We start from the raw sequence: 25750 nt of genomic DNA on the forward strand, positions 1-25750 counted from the left end.
AGAACTAATAATTTAATTCAGGGGCCTGAACATTTGAAATTGAGAAAGGTTAGGTAAGCAGGAGGACAGGAACATAGTATTCTACTGCATTAAAATGTTTTACCACAGTGAGCAATTGTAAAGTAAAATGCATATTTTTTTATGTAATTAAAGAGCACCAAAAGGAAATTGTGTTGGAATATAGTGATACAGACTCATTTTTTGATGCCTCACCCATTTCCTTAACACATTGGTTTTTATTTGTGATCTTTTCTTTCCCAGCTTGTGGAGGGAATATTTATATCAATGATTTCAACCCCAGTGGATATACATCTTCCCCCAACTATCCGAGCAATTATCCCCCTCATGCTGACTGTATCTGGACCATAAATGCTCCTGAGGGACATGCAGTTGAACTGCAATTTGAAGATCAGTTTTACATTGAACCTTCACCAAAGTATACATGCACATTTTTTCCTGTGTTTCTTCAGAGACTCCATTCTGATTCTTATTTTCCCTTTTACTTTCTCTAATTCCTTCCATAGCATGCTTCCAGATTTGAAATCAAAAGTAGATAGAAAATTAATAGAGTTAGACAGAAATTAACAGAGAGGAAGCATCCATGGAGAGGTACTTTCTATATAATCTGTGACCTCTCATCCTTTCATATTTAGATTTTCAATCATTTAGAATGATTGATTAGGCTCTTTTAAACCCAATGGATTACCACCAGAACAGTCTGTCTCCCTTCTCCATTGCCTGTCTGCTGACTGGCAATGAGTCTACATGTTTTGAAACCCCTGCACAAATCATAAAACAGAGCTAGTTTCCAGCTGATGTAAATTCATGGATTTGAGGCTGGACCCTTATACATTAAAGGTGAGCCTCACTTGTAAAACCTTTGAGACTCTGGAAAAAATTATATAGGGTGGAGAATCCCAAAGATGTCTTTTCACTCTGGCTTCCCAGGACACTTCACCATCCTGAAGGCAAAGTTTTTAATTAAGATACTTTGCATCTCTCTGTGCCCTCCTTAGTAAATGCCCAGATTTGAATCTTTACTCCCTTCATCTGTTTTATATCTGTTCCTTATCTCAACAGCCATCAATAAGACTTAATAGGGAATATCTGCTGCATCTGAATGCTGCCAAAAAAACTATTGTAGAGGTGGTCACAACTACTTAATCAGTCCTTTTCATACCTCTTTCCAGGACTTGCTTCTGTCAGATCTGATCATAGACTGGTACAGGGATGAATCTTTCTCAACGTTTCTAGTGCCTCTTTTGATTCAAGTACTAATTAACTATCATTGATTATGAACTTGATGATTCTATCCTGGTCACTGCATCTGGAAACTGATCTAATTCACTATAGATGCATGGCTTTGTGCACATTACTGAAATTACTGCAAACCACTACTGCTATACATTGAACAGAAAATTCTCTCTTCTCCCAGCTGCACTTCCAGTTACCTGGAGCTACGCAACGGTGCTGACTCCACTGCCCCCATGATTGCCAAGCTGTGTGGAGGTTTGATGCCAGGCTCACAGAGATCCTCAGGAGCTGTCATGTACCTGAGGTTCAGGTCTGACAGCAGTGCCACACACGTGGGATTCAATGCTAAATATTCTATCGGTAATGATTGCATTTATCAGTTTCCCTGATTTTACAGATTTTGTTCTCAAGTGTTAGGCTTTTGTAATAGGGCTTAAATCATGCCTATGAGGTGGACTGCTAAGGCATCAGAATCATTATATGGGTTAACATCAGCATGTTCTGCACCTAGCAAGAGGTGGAAATTATCAACACAGGAACAGGAATGTGCTCCCAGATCTGCAGGAGTGGAAATGAAGAGTGGATAACCTCTTCTAAAGACAATTATCAAAGAGACAGTAGAAAAAGAAGCCAACATGGATAAAACCATACAACCGGATTTGATCTTCAGCATGCAAAATTAGTGTCACTTTTATGAGTGGGATCCTGAAGGGGAATGCAATGATAAGCTGGGAGCTGTCAGGAGAAGAACAGATTTGGAGCTATCTAAATGTAAATCGTTTTATAGCAGTGGTGCTAGACATACAAGGGCAGCACAACAATGGACTGAAAAAAGGAACAATCAGCAAGAACCATTATTTGTCAGCTAGGAAAAGAAATTCAAAATCGTTTTCTTTTAAGATACAAAAACAGGACTAGAAAGCATTAGCAAACTTTTAAAATTATATAAAAATAGGCTTTATTCTGATTCAGAAATAGGCTACTTTTTTGGTTTTGATAATGTTAATAATTAAAGAAAAGCTGCAAAGAACAGCATCTGTTAGTCTCACTTCTATAGGAACGTCTGGAACTGTTGATTTGTCAAAGGCAAAGCATGGACTATACTGCTTTACACAGAATTTTGCTGGTTGTTTTGTATCTCAAACATGCCAATATTGTGTGGTGTTATATTTCAGAATGTGAAAAACTTAAGCAACTGTCAAGAAAAAAATGTTAGTATACACAGCCAGAATTCATATTTATCCATAACAGATTCACAGTATCTCAGCTGTATGCCAGTCACCCTGGAAGAAAACACTAATCACTCAGCAGAGCAGACAGTAAGAACAGAACTGTTATTGCCACAAAAGGATTGTAAATAGCAGGCAAACAGAATACACTGTAAAATTCACTAAATTCCAACAGGGCATATTATTTTCTGTAAGCCTTAGTTTTATGAATTCATGTTCTCAGGTACCACAGAGAAATGAGTTTCAGAGACAGAACATTTAAAAATTTAGATCCTCATTAAGCAAACTAGATTACTTTAAAATAACATGATACAAGATTTTCTAGTAAATATAGCCATGTGTAGAGATTGGCTATAGGCCTTGAAATCTGTGAGTTTATTCAAATTAATAAGAGATACGACAGAGAAGAAGGGATGCTTGCAATGGCAGGGGTTGTGTGAAAAAAAAACCAACACAACATAATGGTTGAACTAGAAGGAGAATGTGAAAGATTTTTAACTGGAAGGCAGTTTCTGATTTATTACCATGGTTTCTTAACTAGTCAGTTGTTCCTTAGCTTTAAGTCTTGTTTAGGAGAAAGGTCATCTCTGTGAGGTCCTTCAGTCAACCAAACAATGTTCTTCATTTTGCAGCTCCCTGTGGAGGAACAGTGATAGGACAAACTGGCATCATTGAAAGTGTGGGGTATCCAGAGCTTCCATATCAAGACAACTTGAAGTGTGAATGGTTTCTGCAGGGTCCCAGGGGCCACTATCTTACCATCAGACTAGAAGGCCTAGATATTCAAAACTCCTCCATGTGCACAAATGACTTCCTGGAGATCCGAGAATACAATGCTACTGGTCTGACAATTTTTTTCAGTGTTTGTCTTCCCTTCCCTAGTACTGCTATGAAACCTCACTAGAGGTTTCTGAAAGCATTTGCCATGTAAAAAAAACCCCAAAACCTGATCCTTTTCAATACACAGAATTTCTGTCTGCTTCTTTGCTGAAGCAAAGACAAACAAAACCCTATTTTTCATCAATAACTTGATTTTACTATCTTACTGCTGCCTGTGCACTTAAATTGGAAAGTAGTCCTTTGATACAAATCTTTATAACATATTAATATAAACCTGTTTTTCTATATTTGATTTTTTCAGGAAATTTTTTGGGCAGGTATTGTGGTAATACCCTCCCTGATGCTGTGGACACTTCTGACAGTTTTGCTTATGTCAAGTTTGTCACTGATGGATCAGTCAATGCCCGAGGATTCAGACTGCGCTTTGATTCCAGTAGTGAAGGTTGGATTTCTAAGGCTGCATGTTGCTTTCAGGGAAGCAGGGAAGTAGCAAATACCACAGATTGTCATTGCACTAATACAGCACACATTGCAGGTCACTTGTTCTTGGAGTGGTGTGTATTTGCTCTTAAATTTAAACTCTGGGGCAAGCATGAATGAACCTGAGCTCTCTGTTCACTAGTCAGCCAAGCTGAAACTTTGAGAGGCAAAGAAGTCTCCTGTTATAGTGAATGTTGCCATCAGTGTCGTGTCTCACACAATGAAGCAGCCTCACACACTCCAGCAATCAGTTCATGGGTGCCCTAGCACACCCTTCCCTCATAAGGAATACGCATAAAGAAATCCTGTGTTTTTCTTTTATGTTATTCTGTCCCTCTGAGGTGAGTGGTATCAGTAAATTTCCCTAAACCAAATAGGTTTTAACTGATAGATTTGAAGTGGAATCACAGAACTAGAGTGCCTCTGAGGTTGGAAGGAACCTCTGGAGATGAGGTAGTCTAAATGCCTCTGCTCAAGCAGAGCTAAGCAGATGAAGCTGTCCAGGACTGTGGCCAGTCAGGTTTTCAATGTCTCCCAGGACAAACACTCCAAAACCTTCCTGGACAGCCCATTCCAGTGTCCAGAAGCTCTCATGGTGAAAAATGTTTTCATATGTTCAGATGGAGTTTTATGTGTTTCACTTTGTGCTCATTGCACAAATGTGCCCTGAGCACAACGCCTTCAAAGAGCTGCTCTGATCAGCTCTAAGGATGTAGAGATTCCTGCTTCATATTTCTCTTTTATATTCTATAGTATCCATTCAATACTAGTCCTGCTAAAATATGGCTGCTTTTTTAGAAATACTTTGCAGCAGTAGTCTTGAAAACCTCCTGACAACTCTTAACTCCTTCCACCTCATTTGAAAGCTCAGTTTAAACCTTCCTTTTTCTTTCTGTTTGCTTCTGCAAAAAAATAACAGAGGAGGAAACAAACTCCAAAAGAATGTTACTCCACTCCGAGGACCACATGCCACCACAGAAGACAAACTGTATTGGCAAAAGTTTAATGCAGGTGCATACAGAGATTAGACTATTCTGCAGGAGTCTGTGAGCGCGAGGAAAGGGGCTGAGATAAGGGTCAGTCATCATAAAGGCTGAAATATCTCTGTCCTGCGACAGTGGAAGGCTTATATCATTTGCTATCAAAGCCTTGTGGGTCACTCAGGCTTTTGAAATCTGATATGAGCCCTTTGGAGAAGGGAGTACTAATAATTAGACTAGAAGGAGCTGCTATGTTCAGTTAGTATCCAACTGTATTTATAGCTGGGTGATAAAGCCTGAAGGAACTTATCTGTTAAGACAAACATATGAAAGGATAGACATATCAAACTAACCTCTCACGATGTCTTCTTGTTGCATTACTGTGTTGGGGAATGTCGGAGAATGTTCCTGAATGTTCCCGAAAAGGTAGGGGGTGTGACCCTATTGCCGTGCCCAACCCCATGTTTGAGAGGCCCAATTGGGCCCCAATTAGATCGGCCCATAATCCTGTGCTACCTGCACCAGGGATTCTCTGTGCTACAGGTAAACACACTGGGTGTCCAATAAAACGTTATGTTATGGTTTAGTGGTGGGGGTGTGGTCTCAGAGACCGTATATAAGGGAGAGTTGCTGCGCAATAAAGTTGAAGCTTGTTTATCGACCATATTGGTTGCACGAGTTTTCCTCGCCGCTCCCAACATTACTGCTGTGGGTTTTTTTTTCTGTAAGTCTATAATCAATGCTTTACTCTAAAAAGTGTCCCAATATTTGGGTATTTCAGAATGTGGTGGGGATTTTACTGCCTCTGTTGGAACATTTACTTCACCCAACTATCCCAATCCATACCCACATAATCGTGTGTGTGAATGGAGAATCACAGTGGAAGAAGGCCGACGTGTGACTCTAACCTTTAATGATATGAAAACTGAAGAACACTGGAGGTGCTCATTAGATTATGTGGCTGTGAGTACTGAGCTTGAAGGGCCCTGAGCAGAAAATAGTCTTCCTAATCCCTTTATGAACCACTAATCGACTCAAAAGAGCTGAAATGTCATTTATAGGTCTACATCTGGTTTTAAGACAAATCATAATTTATCAATAGATAAGTGAGAGAAAGTCAGCTCTATAGAGTGTCTGAACTCATCTGCTTGTTTTAGAGTATGGAAATTTTGAAATTGTCCAGGCAGAGAAGAGTATTTGAAGAAATTATTGGAATTAGCTCTATCAGTTATGAAAAAAATTCTGCAGTTTTTGAAAGATTTCACTGTCTCTTTTCTGTGGCCAAAAAGCCTATCAGTCAATTCCAGGTATGTTGACTTTGAAGGCTGTTATTGCTGTTCTTACTATTGTTATAAATTAAAAAATAAAATGGAGAGAGAAAGCATAGAGATTGCAACAAAGGGCTGCTACTGGGTTGGACCTTGCATATCCTGAAAGAAAGATTGGGAAGCCCCAGGAAATCCTACCTCTTTTAACACCTCTCATCTACAAAAAGATACTGGTTATTTTAGATTTTCAGATATTTAGTGAAAAAAAGAAATAAATCAAACATGGCACACAGAATTGGACCTGGTCAGATGTACAAATACCCCAAAAATACAATTCTTCTATGAAACTGCAGGAATGGGAGCTCTAGCATAGTTTCCCAGATGAGCAGTGCAAACACAGGAATTAGTTTTATCATGATCAGAAGCTAGCCCATGCACAAACTCTCCTTTGTGATTTGTAGATGAAATTTCCCTTGTTTTCCTTCACAGATGCTTTAGACAGACCACGGGGAGCTGCCTTTTTATTGATTAATGAAATAATGCTTTCTTAAAGGAAAATCTGTCCTGCCAGCTTTTGTGCCTTCGACACTCTAACATATTCCAAATCTCAGTGGGAAACATAATTTCTGCCTTACTTACACTTCTGAGATAATACTATAAAAAAGGAAATTGACTCCTTGGCTAAAGGCTGCATAAAAGAAACTGAGCAAAATATCTCTGGATCATCAAAAAGTGAAATGTTTGAATTAATCAAAAATGCCCACCAGCAGTCGGTACTTTGAAGGAGAATTTGAAAAGGCCGATGTTGGCTTTAACAAGAATACAAAGAGGACCATTTGAAATTAATTAATATTAGCAGTAGCTGGTATTATGAAGTGAATGAAGATATAAATATTGAACTGAAATACAGTATTTTTCCCAATTAACGAAGAGTCTGAGTCTCATCCACTCAAGGCAATTGAAGTTTGTTCTGAGATTTTTAGTAGATTTGGGAACTAGCCTATTGGGGGAGTTATCAGTGAACCTTGTATTAAAGATCTGAAGCACTATTAAATGATAGAGGGGATACTTGTAAGACTATATTTGGATTTCATAAGAGTTTATTTTGACCCGATAGGTTTACAATGGCCTCAGACAGAACTCTCCTCGGCTGGCCAAGCTGTGTGGTGAGGTAAATCCAGGCACTGAAGTAAAATCCTCTGGAAACACAATGAAAGTCATTCTGGTGACAGATATATCCCGTGCAACCAGAGGTTTCAGTGCCTCATACACGTCTAGTGAAGATGCAGGTAGTGTGTGTTTTTAAATTGATTGATCTTTGGTGTGTTGTTTCATACCTAAAGTACTGGCACATGTAAAAAAAATTGCCTAAAGAGATAAAAAATCTCTGATATCTTTTTTTTTTCCTCTCTTTAAATCCCTGATGGGTTTACATATCTATCTTTAATTAGCTAAAATAATTTTAAAAAATGGGGAACCTCTGGACTTTATGTGCTTGTTATGTCAAACTTCAAAGGGAAGAGCAACCTCTGTTATGGATCACAGTCCTCAATCTCATTACTGATTTAGTGGTTTGTACTTAGTATTGAGTAAGAGATGGTCTGAAGTGGCCTAATTCCATGAGAAGATGCAAAAAACATGGTGCCATAGACAAAATGAATAATTCAAGTGCTTCCTTATTACTCAGGGGGGTAGTTAATTTACTGTAGCTTGTGAAACAGTACAGCTAACCTACTTTTGCAAGCTCAGCCTCCAGAGGGGAGGCAGCTGGCAGAACCTTACTACTACTGCAGCTTTGAGTCTTTTGAACTTATTTTCCAACACCCCCTTAAGCATCCCACCGTAGCATAAGTGCACTGCTCTTGAGGTTATGTTCCCAAAAAATCTCTTGAGTCTAAAATTAGGTAATTGGTAGGTCTGGGCAATACTGAACTGGAGCTGCAGTAGCATTTTTTCAAAATTTTAACGAGTGCTTGTGGTATTGATGGTGCTGCTGAATACTTTATTTGATACTGTGCATAATTTTTGCTTCTTGGCTTTATGCATGTATTTTTAAAGACATGCCAATGAATTCCAGAGAACTAGGCAAGAATTCTCTTTTACTCAGCAGTAAAGTATAAAAAAGGAAGAAGATAGAAAAATTTTTGAACCAATCAGCACATATGTTTGCTGATATATGTCTGAATAAACAGGGGCAAGATTTCTCCTCATGTAAGAATTATTACTATTTTAAAATAATTCATATTTTGTTTTTGCAGTTTGTGGTGGAACCCTGATGGGATATGCAGGTGGGAATTTCTCTTCTCCTGGTTATGATGGCATCAAAAATTACACAAGTAATCTGAACTGCGAATGGACTATTGAAAACCCTTCCCACTATAATTCATCTATATATTTGTCTTTTGAGGATTTCCACTTGGAATATCACCAGGACTGCCAGTATGACTACCTAGAGTTACGAATAGGTTTGTATGTTCATCAGGAGAATGGATAAAGCCTGTCGAGATTCTGGTTTTGCAACTGTGTTTGTGCCAAATCTTGTTCATATGTATTTGCAGAGAGTGAGTGTTGTAGGATCTGTACGTTTGAGAGGCTGTTCACGTGCATGCCTTCCATGTTGCTTCCTAGACTAGTAGTGAGACTTCACTAACAGAGGAATGAATGCATCGATTTGGTCACCCTCCCTTTCAGAGAAAATGGAAAACTGAATAGGTGTTTTGGGGACTTAAATTGTTTTGGTGCTTGCTATACAAACCTGAATCTCTCTTTACAAGAAAACTATGAATTTTACCTCATCTCCTTTGAAAGATGGAAGTCAGGAGAAATTGGAGTAATCGAAACAATTTATTTGGTCCAGAACCCATTCTCTTTCTGCTCCTAAACCATCTCCAGAGACAGCAGGAGTAGACTAAAATATGCTTTAATTATTCATAGACCCTGGACTGCATACCCACTTCATACCCCACTTTTGTACTCTATAAGATGATTCTCCAAAAACAAATCCATATTTCCTGTGAGACTGCATCACAAAGTACAGATGAAAGCATTTAAAAGGAAAACAATTACAGAATTAATGCACCAGTAATGTCTCTGCATACTTAAGTATCTTTAGCTATCCCCAAGATCTAGCAACTGGAAATGTCATACAAAAGTCACTCAGCTAATGCCAATAGTAGTATGAAAGCTCCAGCTGTCTTCTTCATGCAAGGCTGTATCTGTTAGTCCCAGAGAGAGCAGGATCTAATTTACCAGAAAATAATTTCTGAAAGGTAATGGGGGAGTAAAGAGCAGGAATCTGTCACATCCTTATTTGCATTTATCTGAACAAGCACTCTTGGTTGTATAGCATCGGGCTGTCCTGTGTAGAGCCAAAGTATTCATAGCTGCATAGCCTAACAGTTCCCTCCCACATTTGCAATGGACCTGGGAAATCATAGCAAGAGAACTCAGAGAAATATAAGAATAAAATATATCTGGCCTGTTACTCATCAGTTCACTACTCTCACTGTACCCTGAACCTCAGGCCTCCAGGCAATACAGTCAAATGAATGAGGAAAAAATGTAGGTTACTTGTGCACTACAGTTTTGTTATCTAAATAGTAAAATTGATTTTTGCCATATTAATGGATATTCTGTTTCACAACAAGACTCGTGTCAAAGGCAGAATGCCTTGAGTCATCTGTCTGTGCTAACAAGTAACAACTGATGAGCACTGAGATTCAAATAGTGCAGAATATCACTAAATGCAGGCAGATGCTTCTTAAGACACTTAACACAGGAGATATGAATTTGGGGAGGGGTCCTATACAACACTAAGATACCTGAGAAATGCCAAATGAAGCTGAGATGTGTAAAATTCTTTGGGGTTATCCATGAAATACACTTAATGATACTGAGTAGAAAAAAAAAAGAAAAAGACAGAATTAACCTTTTGTGTTCACTGAGAAATATATAATCTAAAAAAAAAAAAAGGCTACATACTAAGCTATAAATTACCAGGCACATGCATGTAGTCTGCACATGGTACTACATCTGAGAACATTGCTACAGTGAAATATACTCCTAACTTGTGGTTTTTGTGGAAGACTTGTTTTTTTGTTTCAGACCATTCCCTTCAGTTTGAACCAAATCTTATATCACAGTCTTTCTGTTTACATTTTCTGTTTATCAGCAGTCTAGATCTCTTGCCAGCTGGCCATTCATTTAAAGCAGTGATTGGTGCCACTTTTCACACTGTACAGAATGAAAAACCTGGGTCACATATGTCACAAAATTAATTACCTTGTAAGAAGTGCAAAAAAAAGCAAAAGTACACTTCACATTTTAATGCTCAAAGTAGTTATTTTTTGTTCTTCCAGAACTGTAATTTTTCATTAACATCTTCTGCTTGTACAGCTCATAATTTTTAGTTGATGTTCACAAGACAGGTTTTAGCATTGCTCTGTGTAATTTATATTAATAGAATTTTATTATATGTCACCTTTTATCCTTATCCTCATACTTCAAGACATTTCAATTGGTGGCTGTGTCACTCTATATGACAAAGGTGAGGTTACTCAGCCATGTTATTTGGAATAAGTGTGGAAGGGCTTTGAAGAGAGCCCAAAGTTTCCCCCTCCACCTCTGCTGCCTTTTTCACTAGAACAGCCTGCAGTTCTGCATGGAGCACAGAATTGCTTTTGAACAGAGATTTCTGAGATCAGTAGCCTGCTGTTGTTAGAGAAGCAAAAAGGAATGGGATTGCCTGGATGTTGTGAGGAACGCTACTACTCTTATTTTCCTTTTCCTGAGAATAGATCAGTAATAAACAAAGTGATGCTTCTACCAGTATGATGGATAAGAATTTACACCAACATGAGCAAATATTCAGTGTCACAAAAGTATAACTGCCTGTGCAGTATGTTCCTACTTAGGTTTCAATGATTATTGAAAATGCAGGTATTTTGGGGTTTTTTTTTGCTAGACAGAGGACAGTATGTTGAGTTTCCTAGGAAAGAGATACCCTAAATGAATACAGTATTGACAGATTGTTCATTGATGAAGGACAATGCTATATGGTAGAAAATTCAAAAACTTGAATGAGGATTTCACAAACACATAGGCTTGATAGGCTTCCATACAATCACGTCCTTGGGCCATCTCTTCCCACTGTGTATTCCCAAAACATCTGCAGTTTGGGACACTGTGTGGTTTGGAATCCGATGAGTCTTACAAAATGGAAGTGTGCAGGATGGCAGACAGAAAAGGAGCCTAAGATATGAAAAGGATCACTAACACAGCTTGGAAAACTTCCTTTCTGAGATTTGGTTCCCAGCAATGAACTGCAGCACTCTACCTGTACACATACTTAAAATCAGTTATTAAGCATGCCATGTACTTTTCTCTATTTTCTAGTAAAAACAAAATGACATGCACTTTGCCATATGTATTCCCTGGTGTTATTGTAGTTCCTAGGATTAAAAATGTGTATTTTTTAAAAATTTTTTTTCTCAGGGGATGCTGATGGAGAGCTAATAGCCAGACTTTGTGGTCAGGCTGCACCATCTGTGCCCTTGGTCATAGCAGCCCCCCAGATCTGGGTACACTTTGTGAGCGATGAAAACACAGCAGATAAAGGATTCCTGGCTCATTATATGTTTGAAGGTAAATGGCTTGATAGAATGTTGTTCTTGCTGGCTGAGATGCTTCCGGGGAAAGTTGCCATTCATTTGGTGATACTGAGAGTTCACACTGTGGGTTCAGCTCTCCAAAAGATCATCAAAAATTACACAGTGCCTGACACTATTTGTATCCGTATAAAGCAAACACATGCTAGCAACTGAACTTCCAGATTTATTATCTGCCTCACTTTTCCTAGTCCCTGACCTGCATTTGACTTTTTGCAATGCAGTGCAACACTCAGAGCAGCTGGTTGCTCTTGGGAATAGGGATGTAACAGGTAACACCAGCCAAGTTTGACTTACTTCAAATAGGCCTCCAGAGTGCTAGCATGACTGAAATGAATTCTGCTGGTGGAACCTTTGCACTCATTTTGAAATCTGCTTAAAGCCATATCAGTGAAATTAGCCTTGGTGCTTACTTAGACACATCAGCAAGCTTTTGACTTGATTGTGTTGGTCCAAGAATGGCACTGGTTTGCATAGGAGACTGAGATAAATAAACAAAAGATAAAGTGGAAGAGGCAGCTCTAAAGTGTCAGCTGGAAAAGGTTTTGCAGAGCTATATTAAGGATCAGAATATATACAAAGTTTCAAGGTCATTGCATCTGTTTACTCTCTATTCAATGACAAAGATAATAAAACTTGGTTTTTCCCAGATAAATTGTTCATCCTTACCTACATCAGTCTAACTTAAATATATCTCAGTACTATTACAAGCTGAATAATCTTCCAGTCATCAGGTTATAGTGTTCAGTTCCTAAACTGTATTGAAATGTTACTTTTTTTCTTCAGCCTGTGGTGGTATCCAGTCAGGTGAAAGTGGATTTATCTCAAGTCCTAACTACCCAGAGCCTTACAGCAACATGAATCACTGCTCCTGGTTGTTGGAAGCCCCTGACGGCGAAACCATTACTGTGAGTAACACAATGCCATGAGTGTGTGTGCAGCTGACAGTTCAAGAGGCACCTTCTGAGCCTTGAGGAACAAGTCTGAGGCAATTTGGAAAATCAGAAATGAAGAGAAATGAAACACGTCCCCATAGGCCTTACCTGAGAAAGTGGGGGAAACAACAAAACCAAACTAGCCTGATCTTTTTGAAAAGCAGAAGTATCTAACTTCACGTCAAAACAGCACCAACTTATCCTTTAAACAATGACTTGCTGTGGTTAGGAACACAAAACAACTCATGGTATTAGATCTGTGTGGATATTCTCACTGTCATGAGGGTCAAGGTATTAATCTCTGCATAAAAGTTACAGGCCACTAGAAAGTTACTTCTGTGTCTTGATAGTTAGACTGGAAAATAATATGATTGCTCCTATGAATTATGTAAATGAGATGCTACTCTTATTTCCCAGTAACTACTAACAGGCTGCCTGAGGTGATACTGTCTTGAGTGAAACTGCTGTGAGACCAATATAACCAACCACCTTTATGACCAAGAAGTGCTAAACTTCACTGATTTAGTAGACTGATCCTTTAGAGAACAGATCAAATCAGTGACATTTGCAGTCCAGGTCAAAAGAAATATCTGAAAAGCAATTTTGTAAAAAAACATTGGGGATTTTAATTTGTAGTGTCTTTCACTAGTTTCCCTGTCATGTTTTCCTTATATACAAGTACAACTGTATTTATTAGAAATGCAAACCCATAGTCCTAATTACTCTGCTACATGATATTCTGACCACTGCTTAGGTACTTACTTCAGGGGATACAGGATTATTTGAGTATAATACAAAATTTCTAAATAATCCACAAATTGAAGTAATCTTATTTAGATACAATTAAATTTCCATCTTAAAAGGACTGAATATCAGTCACCTCAATGAAGGCAGACTAACTTTTTCCAGTATAAGCTGTCAGTTTTGGCAGAGTTCCAATTTTAAACCATTTGAGCTAAATTTGTAGTCTTTGCCTCAAGCAGAGTCCTTTTGTATGTTAATATACACAAAAGTTACAGGAAGAAGTACTATGTATCTGCTAAACCTTTCCACAAAGATCTCAATCCTGGAACTGGTAAAAAAACCCAAAAACAAACAAAGAAACCACAACAAAACACAAAAAAAAACCCCAAACCAACCAACCAAGCAAAAAACTACCCAGGAAAAATGACTTACTGGAAGAGGGCCAGGCAGTCATTAGTCTACATCAATATTTCAACATCAGCAAATCTGGGAGTCTACTGGATCAGCAATCTAAATGTTTGAACTGGATATCCCACCCGTGTGTTTATCACTCCAAGGACAAACAGTATCAGTATGGGAGGAAGACAAGGTCAGAAGCTGCCTGCCCAGCCCAGGCTATTTGTGTGGTGCACCCAGGGACACAGGAACCGACCATGCAACTGTTTCTCTCACATTTAATGGAAACTAGTGAACAACTAGTTTTTAGCAACTCTTGAATATTCTGGTTCAAAATAATTGGTAGAAAAGACTCCAAGGCTTTCTGCTTACATAGCTGCTTATATTTGCACAATTTCAGATTTCATGACCAGAAGCCCTAAGAGCAGGAAAGTGGTCAGCACCAGTGCATACTCAAGACAATGTTGCAGCACGTACTTAGCACTTATTTCAAGCATACGGTTAAGTCCAAATAATGTCTTTTTTGAACCTCTGTGTTTCTTTTCCTTTTCTGTCTTCATGCTAAGTATCTGCTGTTATTTAGTGGCAAGACTCCAAACAATACTTGCAAGAAAGCATAAAGGTGGAGCAAGAGCCAGATTTCTGAGCACACCCCAAAATCATTGTGCTAGGATGGCAACGGGATCTGGCTGGAATTGCTCTCTCCTCCTTTTTGGTGTGGCTTATTGTCTCTTTTGTGTGTTGCAGCTTAATTTTACGGCCTTTCATGTTGAAAATCATTCACTTTGTAATTGGGACTCTGTTACTATCCTGAATGGAGGCTCTCCTGGTTCTCCTGTAATAGGAAAGTACTGTGGAAACACGTCCCCTGGGACTATTCGGTCTGGTTCCAACAAGCTACTCATCATCTTTAACTCTGATCACTCAATTCAAGGAGGGGGTTTTTATGCAACATGGACAGCTGAATCTCTGGGTAAGAGGAAACAATACTTGTACATCATGCTTATATCGTGCTTTATCAACCACAAAATTAAGTAGAATTCCTCCTCTTTAAGTTTGCATTTAGAAACAAAAGAACTACATGCCAACATCTGCAGCATTCCTGAGAGAAGGCAGCACTAAAATAGTCAAGTGTTAAACCAGTTTTGTCTGATCTCACATAATTAAATTAAATTTGGAGTGATTTTGTACTTTTAAGTTCCTACTGTCAGTTTCTTAATGTTGTTTAATTGATATAGGGCCATGACAACAGCTTAAAACTTCCTCTTTAGTGGAGATGTTGGTTCACTTTTGTTGGTTCACATGCAGTATTGAATTGATACATTTTAAACACTACCTTCCCTCTCTTGAAATCATCCTGTGTCTGGCTTTAAAAAAAAAAATGAAATTGGTATCTCAAGGTCACTGTCCTTCAGTGTTTGTGGGCAAGTGTAGGTCTGCTGGCTGGTGGCAGGGCAGAATTCTTCGTGCCTTTCTGCCTCAGTACAATGTGTTCCCTAGTGTCACCTCCAGTGTCAAACCTTCTGGCTGGTGCTCATCAACTTTTACTACATCATCTCTGAAATAGCAGGTTGCTAGTACTGTATGCATTAACCCTATAGCCCCAGTGAATTATTCTTGGAGTGATATTTGCAAGTATGTTTTGAATTAACTAAACTTATTATGTATAAGAACATGAGCTGCCAAACAGCCATGACCAACTATTCCCATTTGTAAATGAATCTGTTAACAATTTTTAAAGGCATGTTTTTCATCCCTCTCCATAATCCCAGCGAGATCCACAGGGTAGCTTGGCCTGGAAGAGAAGTCTTCATTTTGCCGTGAATAAACGGATGTAGCTTGAGTAGATTCACATGTGGAATTGTAGTATTTGCATTCTGCAGAGAGAGAAAGAAAAAAAAAGGGATTCAGTAATAGGGGAAGGTTTTTCCATAGGGTGTGCTTCTCAATGTCTGTCAGTCATGATGTGTATGCTGCGGGGTGTGGGAAGGAACCTGCACAGTCTTGGGAGCATCTATTCGTTATTGTATTTCTATCCCTCACTCTCTCACTAAGCAATACTCCTAGTTTTGAGTTGTATATAGAGGAACCAAAGCAAAAGGGGGTGAACTGGCATAGAGATGAAGCTTGTGAAGAAGAGAAAGTGGAGTACAGTCTTTACAGTGTAACGACCTCCTTGCTGCAGAGGTGGGAGAAGGAAAATTCATTATAAGAGGGGTAAATGAAGCTTGAATGCATGTCAGGGCTTTCCTCTCTCCCTCTTGCAGACACGGAAGCAAGCAGCCATTCAAAGCTGACACCAACAGGAAATATGTGAATATTTATCCCACCTGTTGCTATTTTTTCCAGGATGTGGTGGAATCATTCATTCAGAGAATGGTATGATCAAGTCTCCTCACTGGCCTCAAAACTTTCCCACAAACACCAGATGCACGTGGACCATCATTACGCATGAAAGCAAACACTTGGAGATGAACTTCCACAGTAACTTCCAGATTCCAGATAGCAATGGAAGCTGCCAGAGCAGTTATGTGAAGGTAAAATAAATATTGGCATTAGATCAGCAGAGCAATGTTTTAAGAAATCATGATTCCAGAACCCTGTTTTGCAGTCATGGTTAGAATTGCCAGGGCATGAAATTTAGGAAGTATAAACTGAAGTTCTTGTACCAATCAGTTCTTGTTCAGTAAGTTTTCTGTATGCCTTGAGAAATGGCTTGAGGTATATTAGCAGTTCTTGAGGTTTCACCTCCAGCAGGATCTCATCACCCCATATGCTGACCCCCAAATGAAAAATAATACTTCAGAACCAAGAAAGAAAAAGAAAATATAGTAAAATGAAAAGATCTGTCTGATTACCCCGGTGATTAAAAAAAAAACTGGAATGTGACACTGTAATTCTACAAAGCTTCTTTATAAGTGCTACAGTCCAAGTAGCACTAATCCTTTTTTTTTTTTTTTAGCCTCAAAAAACAAATATAGCATTCTTATCTTTCAGAGGTTGTCAAGAGCCACTTGTTTTCAAAGCAATAGGATTGAGTGGACATGCTTTGAATTTTTCAGAGTGATTTTTTTTCTCAGACATTTGGAATATGTTTAGTGGTTTTGTGCTCATTTTCTCCACAGCAGTACAACTCCCACTTAAAATAAAGGGCAAAAATAATTTGACAACATGTCAGAAGACTTAAGCAGCTGTAAATCTGATCTGTACTGCCTAAGTTACAAATCACAATTGAACTCATTTTCTAAGGCTGTGGAAAAAGTACTATTAGATTTGTCTTATAATAGCCTGCTCCACTGATTAATTGATGTCATATGTGGCAATAAATTTCACTAATATGGAAGTCTTAATTCCACCCAGTAAATGTGCTTTAATTTCAGATTGCTAAAATGTCCAGAATGACATGGTCAAAACTGTGTCAAACTGGAGATTTTTTTCCACAGAGAAAAATCTGAAATTTCTGAATGTAGAATTTGAGATATATGAAGGTGTCTGGATATGAAAAAATGTGAAACAGGTGTAAGTTTTTTCCATCCATTCCAAGCTGAGCAGACAAAAAGGGGAATCCAAATTCAGCAGAGACTTTGCAAAATCTTGGCCAGGCCATGGAGTGTTTATATTTGAGCGTTTGAGCATCCATTGCCTCAGACACCTGGCCAGATGAATGTGGTGATTCACATGCCTGCACTTACAGCCTAAACCTTTGCTAACACTTTCTAGAATGCTTTCTTAGAGCAATCACAATGTCATGTGGTTGTTCTAGCTCCACTATACTTCTTTCAAACACGTTATTTTAAAAAGAAAATATGATTGGTATAAAGTACAATTAAAAAAACCTCCACAACTGTTCAAGCACATGGATGATAAATAAATTATTAGAGTAAATATTTTTTCGTAAAGCAGGTGTTTTAAATCCTTGGCAATAAACATCCTGATTCAGGAAGTTATTTAAATGCTCATAAACCTAAAATATTTATGTCTGTATTTCATTTTATATGTGTATTTAAATTGAGTACTTAAACTGTGACCCTCAAGTACATGTTTAAATAATTACCTGAGGAGGGTTTCATTCAAAAACCTACCCAAATCTACCTGTGCTTCCTGAATGCATGGTTTGGTTGGACTAAAATTGACTATTGGAACAATTGAAATAATATTTTTATAAAAACCTGTATTTTTCTTTATTATATCTTTGTGAATTGCATTATTTTTAACTCTTTACATGATTTGATACTTGTCATTGAAAAAATGAATGCAACATTAAAAAAATGCAATAATTTTTTATTAGTAAGACTACGTATTAATGATCCATATCATACAGTTGGATGCCTCTATATTATCCTAACATTATGGTCCTGGCTTTTATTGACTTCATGAATAATATAAGGATTGTATTTAATAATTCATTGTATACACATATATTCATAGGGTGTATGAAGATAAGTTAGCAGAGACAAAATGGAGGTGGATAATGATGTGCATGAAATGTTTTTCTCTTATTCCCTGGACCTAATCTGTGTTGGCTTGCTATCAGCAAAGGTTTGAGCAAAGGTTTGACCAGATACCCTTCAGAGGTCCCTGACAATCTAAATTATTCTTATGCTTGGCTGCTTAGAAAAGCCTTTTTGTCTCCACTGACTAGAGTATACAGAAATTAAATAACTCCAATTTAGACCTCTAAAAATCAGTGTGAGATTAATCCTATCCTAAGTCTATGGAAAGAAAAATAACAAATGCAGTTTCCATTGGGTTATTACAAACTACTTGGGCTTTAAAAGCATTAAACCATTTCCTATCTGGGCTTTTCAGGTGTGGAGAGGAAATGATGAAGAAGCAGCTGCTTTGTTAACCACAGGATGTGGAAGTTCAGCTCCTGATCCTGTTGTTGCTCCAAACAATGTAATAACTACAGTATTTCAGTCTCAGGATGCTCCTGGGCCAGGTTTCTCTGCATCTTTCACAAGCAGTAAGTACTATTAAAGCCAGATGGCTTTTTTATTAGTCCATTTTAGTTTAGTTTGAGCTCTGTGTAGCAATTCAAACCTCAATCCAACAAGGCATTGAAACCTTTGCCCAGGGTTAAAAACCAAGAGTTTCCTTACTAAATGCAATGGAGCTACTGTGTGCTCCAGTGCTGGACTTGCCGAAGATCCTCCATGCAGCCATAACTTTGTAGTTATTTTTAGCCACCTTTTCCCTTTCAGTGTGCCAAAAAGAAATGAAAAGGTTTTACATTTTAAGAATTTGTTTCTCTGTAAACTGCTTGGAAACTAGAGCTATAATCTTCTTTAAAAAGAAGAAGGATCTGCTTCTTTAGAATTTTTATCTCTGTTCCTCTTTTTAAGGCATATGATGAAACTGCAGCAATTTCTCACGTGCATTGTGTAGGCCACAGTTGCCACATAAAATGCTCTCAAGAGAAGAAACAACTCCTCACCACCTGCTCTGGCCTTAGCTTTGCATTTGATGTAGTTCAAGTGACATTTCTTCTCTCTGTATTTTTAACCATGGCATGGGCTTTGTGATGGTCAAACCCACCACAAGTGTGGGAGTGCTCAGTAGGTAGTGCTCAACTGCTGTTGGTTGTTTGGTCTTTTTGTAGGATGCTGTCAAAAGAAACCACGTTCTCTTCACTGTATTTGGATTAAAACAGTGACAAATTAAGTCCTTAGAGGAAAACACTATTGAAATATACCAAATTCTGAACTGAAATTGGTTTTGTTTTTATAATGTCTGCATTAAAGTTGTTAATAACAATTTAACAACATCTTACTGGAGACAATCATAGGTTATATATGCTTGTTCCTAATGGTATTTTAGCATTTCACTCTGTACTGGAAATGAGGTCCTTCTGTACATTATTGTCTTTCTCACTGCTTAACTGGAATGATATCACCTGGATAAGAACTGTGTCTTATTTTTTTTATATTTGCAGAATGTGGAGTAAATTTCACCAGCCCTGCGGGTCGTATCGTCTCTCCTAACTACCCTAGCCAGTATGATAACAACCTGAACTGCAGTTATATCATAGATCAGGGACCACAGTCACTGGTGATCCTGGAGTTTGATACTTTCCACTTGGAAGGTAACTTGTGGTTCATAATTCCAGTATGTACTATGAAGTCTAACTTCTTCCTTGGAAACATATAAGTCTCCTATCTCAGAAAATGGTTGATGGTTTAATTTGCTGGTCTATTCTGAAAATCATTTACAAACAGTTACAAAGATAGTTTCCTTATTTTTTTCCATTTAGTCTTATGATCTTTTTAATCTTAGGTCAGCTGTTTTCCTTTTCAGAGCTTCTGTTTCCTTAACAGATAAAATGGATATAAATACACTTGGGTGTTATACAAGGATGTACACACATATAAATGTGAAACTAGGTGAAAGACTACAGTAACTGAAAACCTATACAAGTTGTTACCCTGTATGTACCCCATGAACAAAAGTGCCTGGCAGCATTTAGCCAAGAAATAATGGGTATAGTGTCCTGGTCTCCTTGTTGTGAATGGTAGAACATTCACAACTTTAATAGGTTCAAATATTTATGAGTGGAGATAGAATAAAATGGAGGAATTGGTATGAATGACCAGACTGCTTAAGTGGCAACACATATTTTGAGGCCATCTTAATTTGCTTCTTTTGAAGTCACCTGGGCAAAGAGGTTTTTGAATAATTTGTTACTAATCTGGGGTGCATAATTTGAATTTTTCTTCAGATCCAATAATAAAGTCAGAAAAAAGGTTTATTTTCTTTATAAGTTTTCAAAGTGTACTGAATTAAAAAATATTCTGGTCCAAACTTCATTTAGGGGTTTAACTCTGGGCTGGGAATTAAACAAATGACAAATGTTCTAAACTACTCTCATTCCTTTACCCTGTAGGGAAGAATGAGAGAGAATAAGGGAACAAGACTTAGGGGCTGGAAACTAAGCTACCTAGCTTTAATGAAAAGTAGTAATGAAAAAGGAAAATCAATATATACAAAAATATACAAAAGGAGTATCACAGTCCTTCCCCCTTCCCCCCAGTGACGCTCATGTCACCATGGAGGCTGAAGGCCAGGCCCTGGAAAAGTCCCAGGCTGGGCTCCTGGAGTCAGCAGAAGCCAGGAGCCAGATGCATGAACACAGAGGTTCGGGGGAGGACAGATTGGGTTCAAAGGCAGAGAGACAGACAGAATCCTCCCAGGATGCTGGCCATGGACAAAGAGAGCATCACCTTCATAATTCCTCAGATTTATACCATGCATATGGGATGGAATACTCCATTTGGTCAATTTTGGTCTCGTGTCTGCTCGACTCCTCCCTTAGGGAGGGTTGCAGATGTGTTCCTTTTACTCCCTTTCTCTTTCTGGAACATAACATGTTTTTCAGAACTGAGCAGTGGCCTTGGTTCTGCACACCAAGCTCCAGCTTAACTATAAACATTGAGTGTTATTGGTCCTAAAAGCAGACATTGACTGAGAAACGTGATGTTAATATCATCAAATGCAACTACTTAGAAGAGAATTAACTCAAAATAAAGTAGCAAGAAAGAAAACTTTTTCTATCCTACTCAAACCATGACATATTGAGACAGAGATCTGAGTTGACAATAATTTTATCTGTAACATATTTTCATCCCCTGGTACAAACTGCTACTTTAAGTTGCTTAAGTATAAGCCACAGAAATTATATCATTTCTTCATGTAGAAGACATTATTATTCAGCACACACACACTAAACATTAAGCTGAATCAGATTATGCCAATTTTGAGACCTCTGTGAGTACTTTACTGATCGGTAATTAACATTCAGCTAATTTATAAATGGATTTAAGCTTTTATTATTAAGAAGGTTAAACTGAAGAGGTAAGGGATACAGGCATAATGATAAACATATACCTAAATAAATATTAAAAATATTCTACTTGGAAGGCAATTTGCTACTTTATTGTTATAGACTTACTTAGGCTATACAAACTGAAAGTCAGCCATGTAAAGGAAAAAACTCTGGATATGAGCTAAAGGACATCTGGTTATGAGAAAGGAAGTATGACACTCTCCAGTAGTTGCTCATTAATATTTTTCATTAAATGGCAAAATACAACCATGTAGCAAAGAGAAATTACTTGGGTTTAAATTGGGAAGATGATTGAAACCACTATCCTGCAAACTATCATGCAGAAGTTAAACATGTGCCTAAGGGTTTCCAGTGTGAACTCTCTTAATTCTTTAGCAAAAGCAGGACCATGTTGGGCAGCATCTGATAAAAACATTTCTAGCCATTTCATATGCAAAGAAACATTGAACTGGCTTAGTTTGCTACTGAGAGTGGCCTTTAAAATCTTAACCACACCAGTGCAAATTGTCTGGGTTGCATTTTCAAAGTTTATCTACATGCACAATTAACATAATTCATTATGTATTGGACGTCTCAAAAGAAATCCAATTGTTTTTTTCATGGTGGTTTAGTAGTGAGATGAAGTATCTAAAATAATGCCTGAAAGGCATACATATTTTGTTGATTTTAACTGGTTGAAATATCTTTTCCAGAAAACTACAAGGCAGAAGGTAATTGGCTGTAGTGCAGTGACACACTGGTACAGAACTGAATGACTTAATGGGTTAGTCACAGGTCTGTGCTGTAGAGCAGTTGTGTTTTCAATTATGATGAGATGTCTCTTCTGATACTAAGATCCACTCCAAATGAGGCAGTTAACCCACAGCAATGATGTGTCAGTTTCTGGAACCAAATTAATGGCATGTGTGTACTAAACATTAAATATTTATTAAGGAATAAATCTAGCAATCAAAAGAGCAAGAGGGAACCGAAGGAAACTGCATTTATTGGCTTTGTCATCAAAATTTAATCTAAATTGCCTGCTTCCTGGTAGGTAGAAAAATTAGGGTTTTTTCTGACTTTGAGCCCCTGAAACCTATTTCAGCTTATCATCTACTTTAATCTCCTCCCATAGTGAAGTGCTTTAAACTCAAAACTAAATGTGTTGCACAGGTGGAATAAATTGCCTTGTGAAGGCCTTCCTCATTCTCTTTACCTATTGACTATTACAAGAGGCCATAGAAAATAACTTACATTTATATAAGTGTATTGTACTTAAGATTTAGGCAGCAAAACATAGTCAAGATTAATGCTATGAAAGGAGTCTGGCTTAGTCCCTTTTATTTCCTTGCAGCCCAAAGAATGTCTTTTCCTGTGACAAACTGAATATGGTCACCAAACCTCTTTTTGATTTTCCTGTTTCAGGAAGTTGCATAGGTTGCCACATGCTTCTTGTAGTGCCACCTGCATTGCTGTGTTTAGTTATTTTATAAAGAACTAAACAAATGAGGGTGAGTTTGTTTCCTCAGCCCCACCTCTGTCACAGTGATAAATTTCATCTTCCAACTGTCCTTCCTTGGATTAAAGGTCTGCACAAATCCAATTTATTATCTAAGAATTAACTAATTAATTCCATCCTTTGTTCATAAGCTTTATTCAGACAAGCATTCTTACAAATACACCTTTAGGACAGCTGGTGTAGTGTATTATTAAAAGCAGCCTTTTTTTTATTTATTTATATTTATTTATATTTTATTTTTTTTTAAACATACAACTAATTTTGCAGTCTGGAGTCTTTTTAATAGACAATTCAGAAAGTAGATGTTTTACTGTAGATTATTTTGAAAGAGGATATATATGTAGAGAGAGACATAGACATATATACATACATACATTGTATTTCTAGTTATTCCAGAAGCTACAATTGTGAACCTAAAGCTCACCATTTAAAATTTTACAAACTTAAAACAAAAAGACAGGCTCTGTCTCAATACAAAATGAAACAATGTATGGCTATAGACAGAGAGATGGAAAGAGGACATTGTTTCTTTTTAGCGATCAGATATTTAAGGGCCCAAATTCAGTCAAGGTTTTTGTGCAGGCATTGTATCAAATTAATGATTTTATGAAGAATGAGACTGGACAGAAATTTCTGCTAAATGGAAAGGAAACAACAGGAAAGCATAATTCAAAATGTAATTTAAGGACAACTAAAGCTCTTATCACTTGAACTTTGGAGGCAGAAGTCAATGTCTCAATACTGAGTGGTAGCAGCAGATGATAAATAATAGTGCAGATAGGCCTTGAAAAAAGGCCTTGAAAGCAGATATACACAGCAGTTCAAAGCAAGAGGGATATTTTTTGGAATGTCAGGCCAAATAATTGATATCTCCATCTGTATTTGGAAGAAATATTGTCATGGCTGGAGCAATGAATGGTACAGTATCTGTGATGGAAAAAAATCACTATTTCTTAGAGTAAGAGTCATAGCAATGTGAAAGGATAGGAGAGAGGTTTTCTCATTATCTTAAAAAATAATAACTGGAAACACTTGTCAATATTAACATCTAGCTTGGATGAAAAAACCTAGATAAATCCAATTTATAAATGCAGATCTAATGGGGGCAGAAAAAATGATGAGGCTGTAAAGAAAGAAGACGCAAAGGAAGACTTGAGGGTGGAAAAACCTCTCCTATTGAATGGTTTTGTTGACAGACAGAAATAAGATTAAACTCTGAACAGAAAGAGGTCTGGAGGAGGGAAGTAAGCTGATGGGGTCATCAGTATAAGTAGTTTCATCTGTCCTTGCAAATAAGATTATACAGAGCTAATGGGGAGATAAAGGGAGAAAGACAGGAGTGATGTCTCATTGAATCCTCATGGAGGAACTGCAAGAGAAAATGCAACAATACCAGAAGATTGCCTCTTAGCTCAAGGAGGGTGTGGGTCTCATATCTGGATAAGAAAAAAATCCCTGGAGACTCATGAAAGCTGTTCCACTGTAGTGGAAGGGACAAAGTTTGGTCTAGAAAATGTCTAAGATGATAGAATTAAAGGAAATACACCACAAAGAAGAACTGCTACAGATTTGCCATGTATGTATAGAGGCTGGAAGTATGATATGAGAAGACAGAATAGAGGAATCTAAGGCTAGTGATTATTTACAGAATAAGTATGGTGAGAAATGAGTACGGTGTAAACAAAAATGAGTTACAGGATAATGGAGCAATTATCAGTTTTGCCAGGATTCATGGGTCCTAAATGATACTGACCCAAACAATGTGGATTCAAAGCTAGAAATTGTCTTTTGCTCACAATCCTATGTCAACCATCTTATTCTTTCTAGTGCAGCAGTTCAAAACCACTTGTGACACATATAGTGGTCCTATTGTGGACCATTTCATTCTGGTCTTTCTCTGAAGTGTTTTCAGAAAAGGACCTGAGTTGCTTTCTCAAATCTTCTCCAGATTGTACCAACAGTACAATTACAATTCTGTAATTGTACTTCTTTCAGTTGTGGTATTTTTATTATTTTATTTCTTTGTATTTTAAAAGTCATTATGTTTTTAAATTGTATCACATTATCAAGTATTCTCATAATACAGTAAGACATGAAGAATATTTTTCATTAATTATTAACAGTGTAATCAGCTATCTGATGTGGGTGGTTGTTTTCAGCTTAATTACTCTTATTAGTCAGACAAGACAATTTTCCTATTGACATAATTATAAGGTTAGAATACATTACCTTTATTTGAGAGAGGGGGAATTTTTAAATTGGAACTCCAGAGAGGATCTAAATTGTATCTGACTGCTGGGATGATTCAGTTGTTCTTGTGAAACAGAATTATGTCTCCATTCCTATTTGTCATCCTGTTCAATAGAAATCATCCTGTTTCCTACAACACTAGGAAGCAGCTTGTTTGGACTGGACAATCTACAGGAATCACTTTGCTGCAACAGTAGGCTCAGGATCTTTCCTGCTAAATTTAGAGAATTGCCTATCAATCCTTTACAGTTTAAATAACTGCCTCATTGTTGCCAACAGATAGCTAAACAAGATAACTTAACCTCAATAAACAAGTGACACCCTAGCTTTGATTATGCTTATAAATAATGGAAAAAAAAAAAAAAGA

The 25750-nt window shown here is 37.6% G+C and overlaps 1 protein-coding gene across 2 annotated transcripts in view; it reads left to right on the plus strand.

Moving 5' to 3' along the window:
* CUBN (cubilin) overlaps positions 1-25750 on the plus strand; it is a 140407-nt gene that overhangs the window by 92801 nt on the left and 21856 nt on the right. For both annotated transcript variants that reach the window (XM_071735142.1, XM_071735143.1), the window contains exons 44-56: positions 262-436; positions 1436-1614; positions 3116-3325; positions 3625-3765; positions 5565-5746; positions 7169-7340; positions 8310-8516; positions 11545-11694; positions 12504-12625; positions 14540-14765; positions 16142-16329; positions 18602-18758; positions 19728-19877. In XM_071735142.1, the coding sequence (XP_071591243.1) occupies positions 262-436; positions 1436-1614; positions 3116-3325; positions 3625-3765; positions 5565-5746; positions 7169-7340; positions 8310-8516; positions 11545-11694; positions 12504-12625; positions 14540-14765; positions 16142-16329; positions 18602-18758; positions 19728-19877 (2259 nt within the window). The remainder of the gene's footprint in view (positions 1-261; positions 437-1435; positions 1615-3115; positions 3326-3624; positions 3766-5564; positions 5747-7168; positions 7341-8309; positions 8517-11544; positions 11695-12503; positions 12626-14539; positions 14766-16141; positions 16330-18601; positions 18759-19727; positions 19878-25750) is intronic.

The sequence above is a fragment of the Heliangelus exortis genome, chromosome 2 (assembly GCF_036169615.1).
Source record: "Heliangelus exortis chromosome 2, bHelExo1.hap1, whole genome shotgun sequence".
Lineage (NCBI taxonomy): Eukaryota > Metazoa > Chordata > Aves > Apodiformes > Trochilidae > Heliangelus > Heliangelus exortis.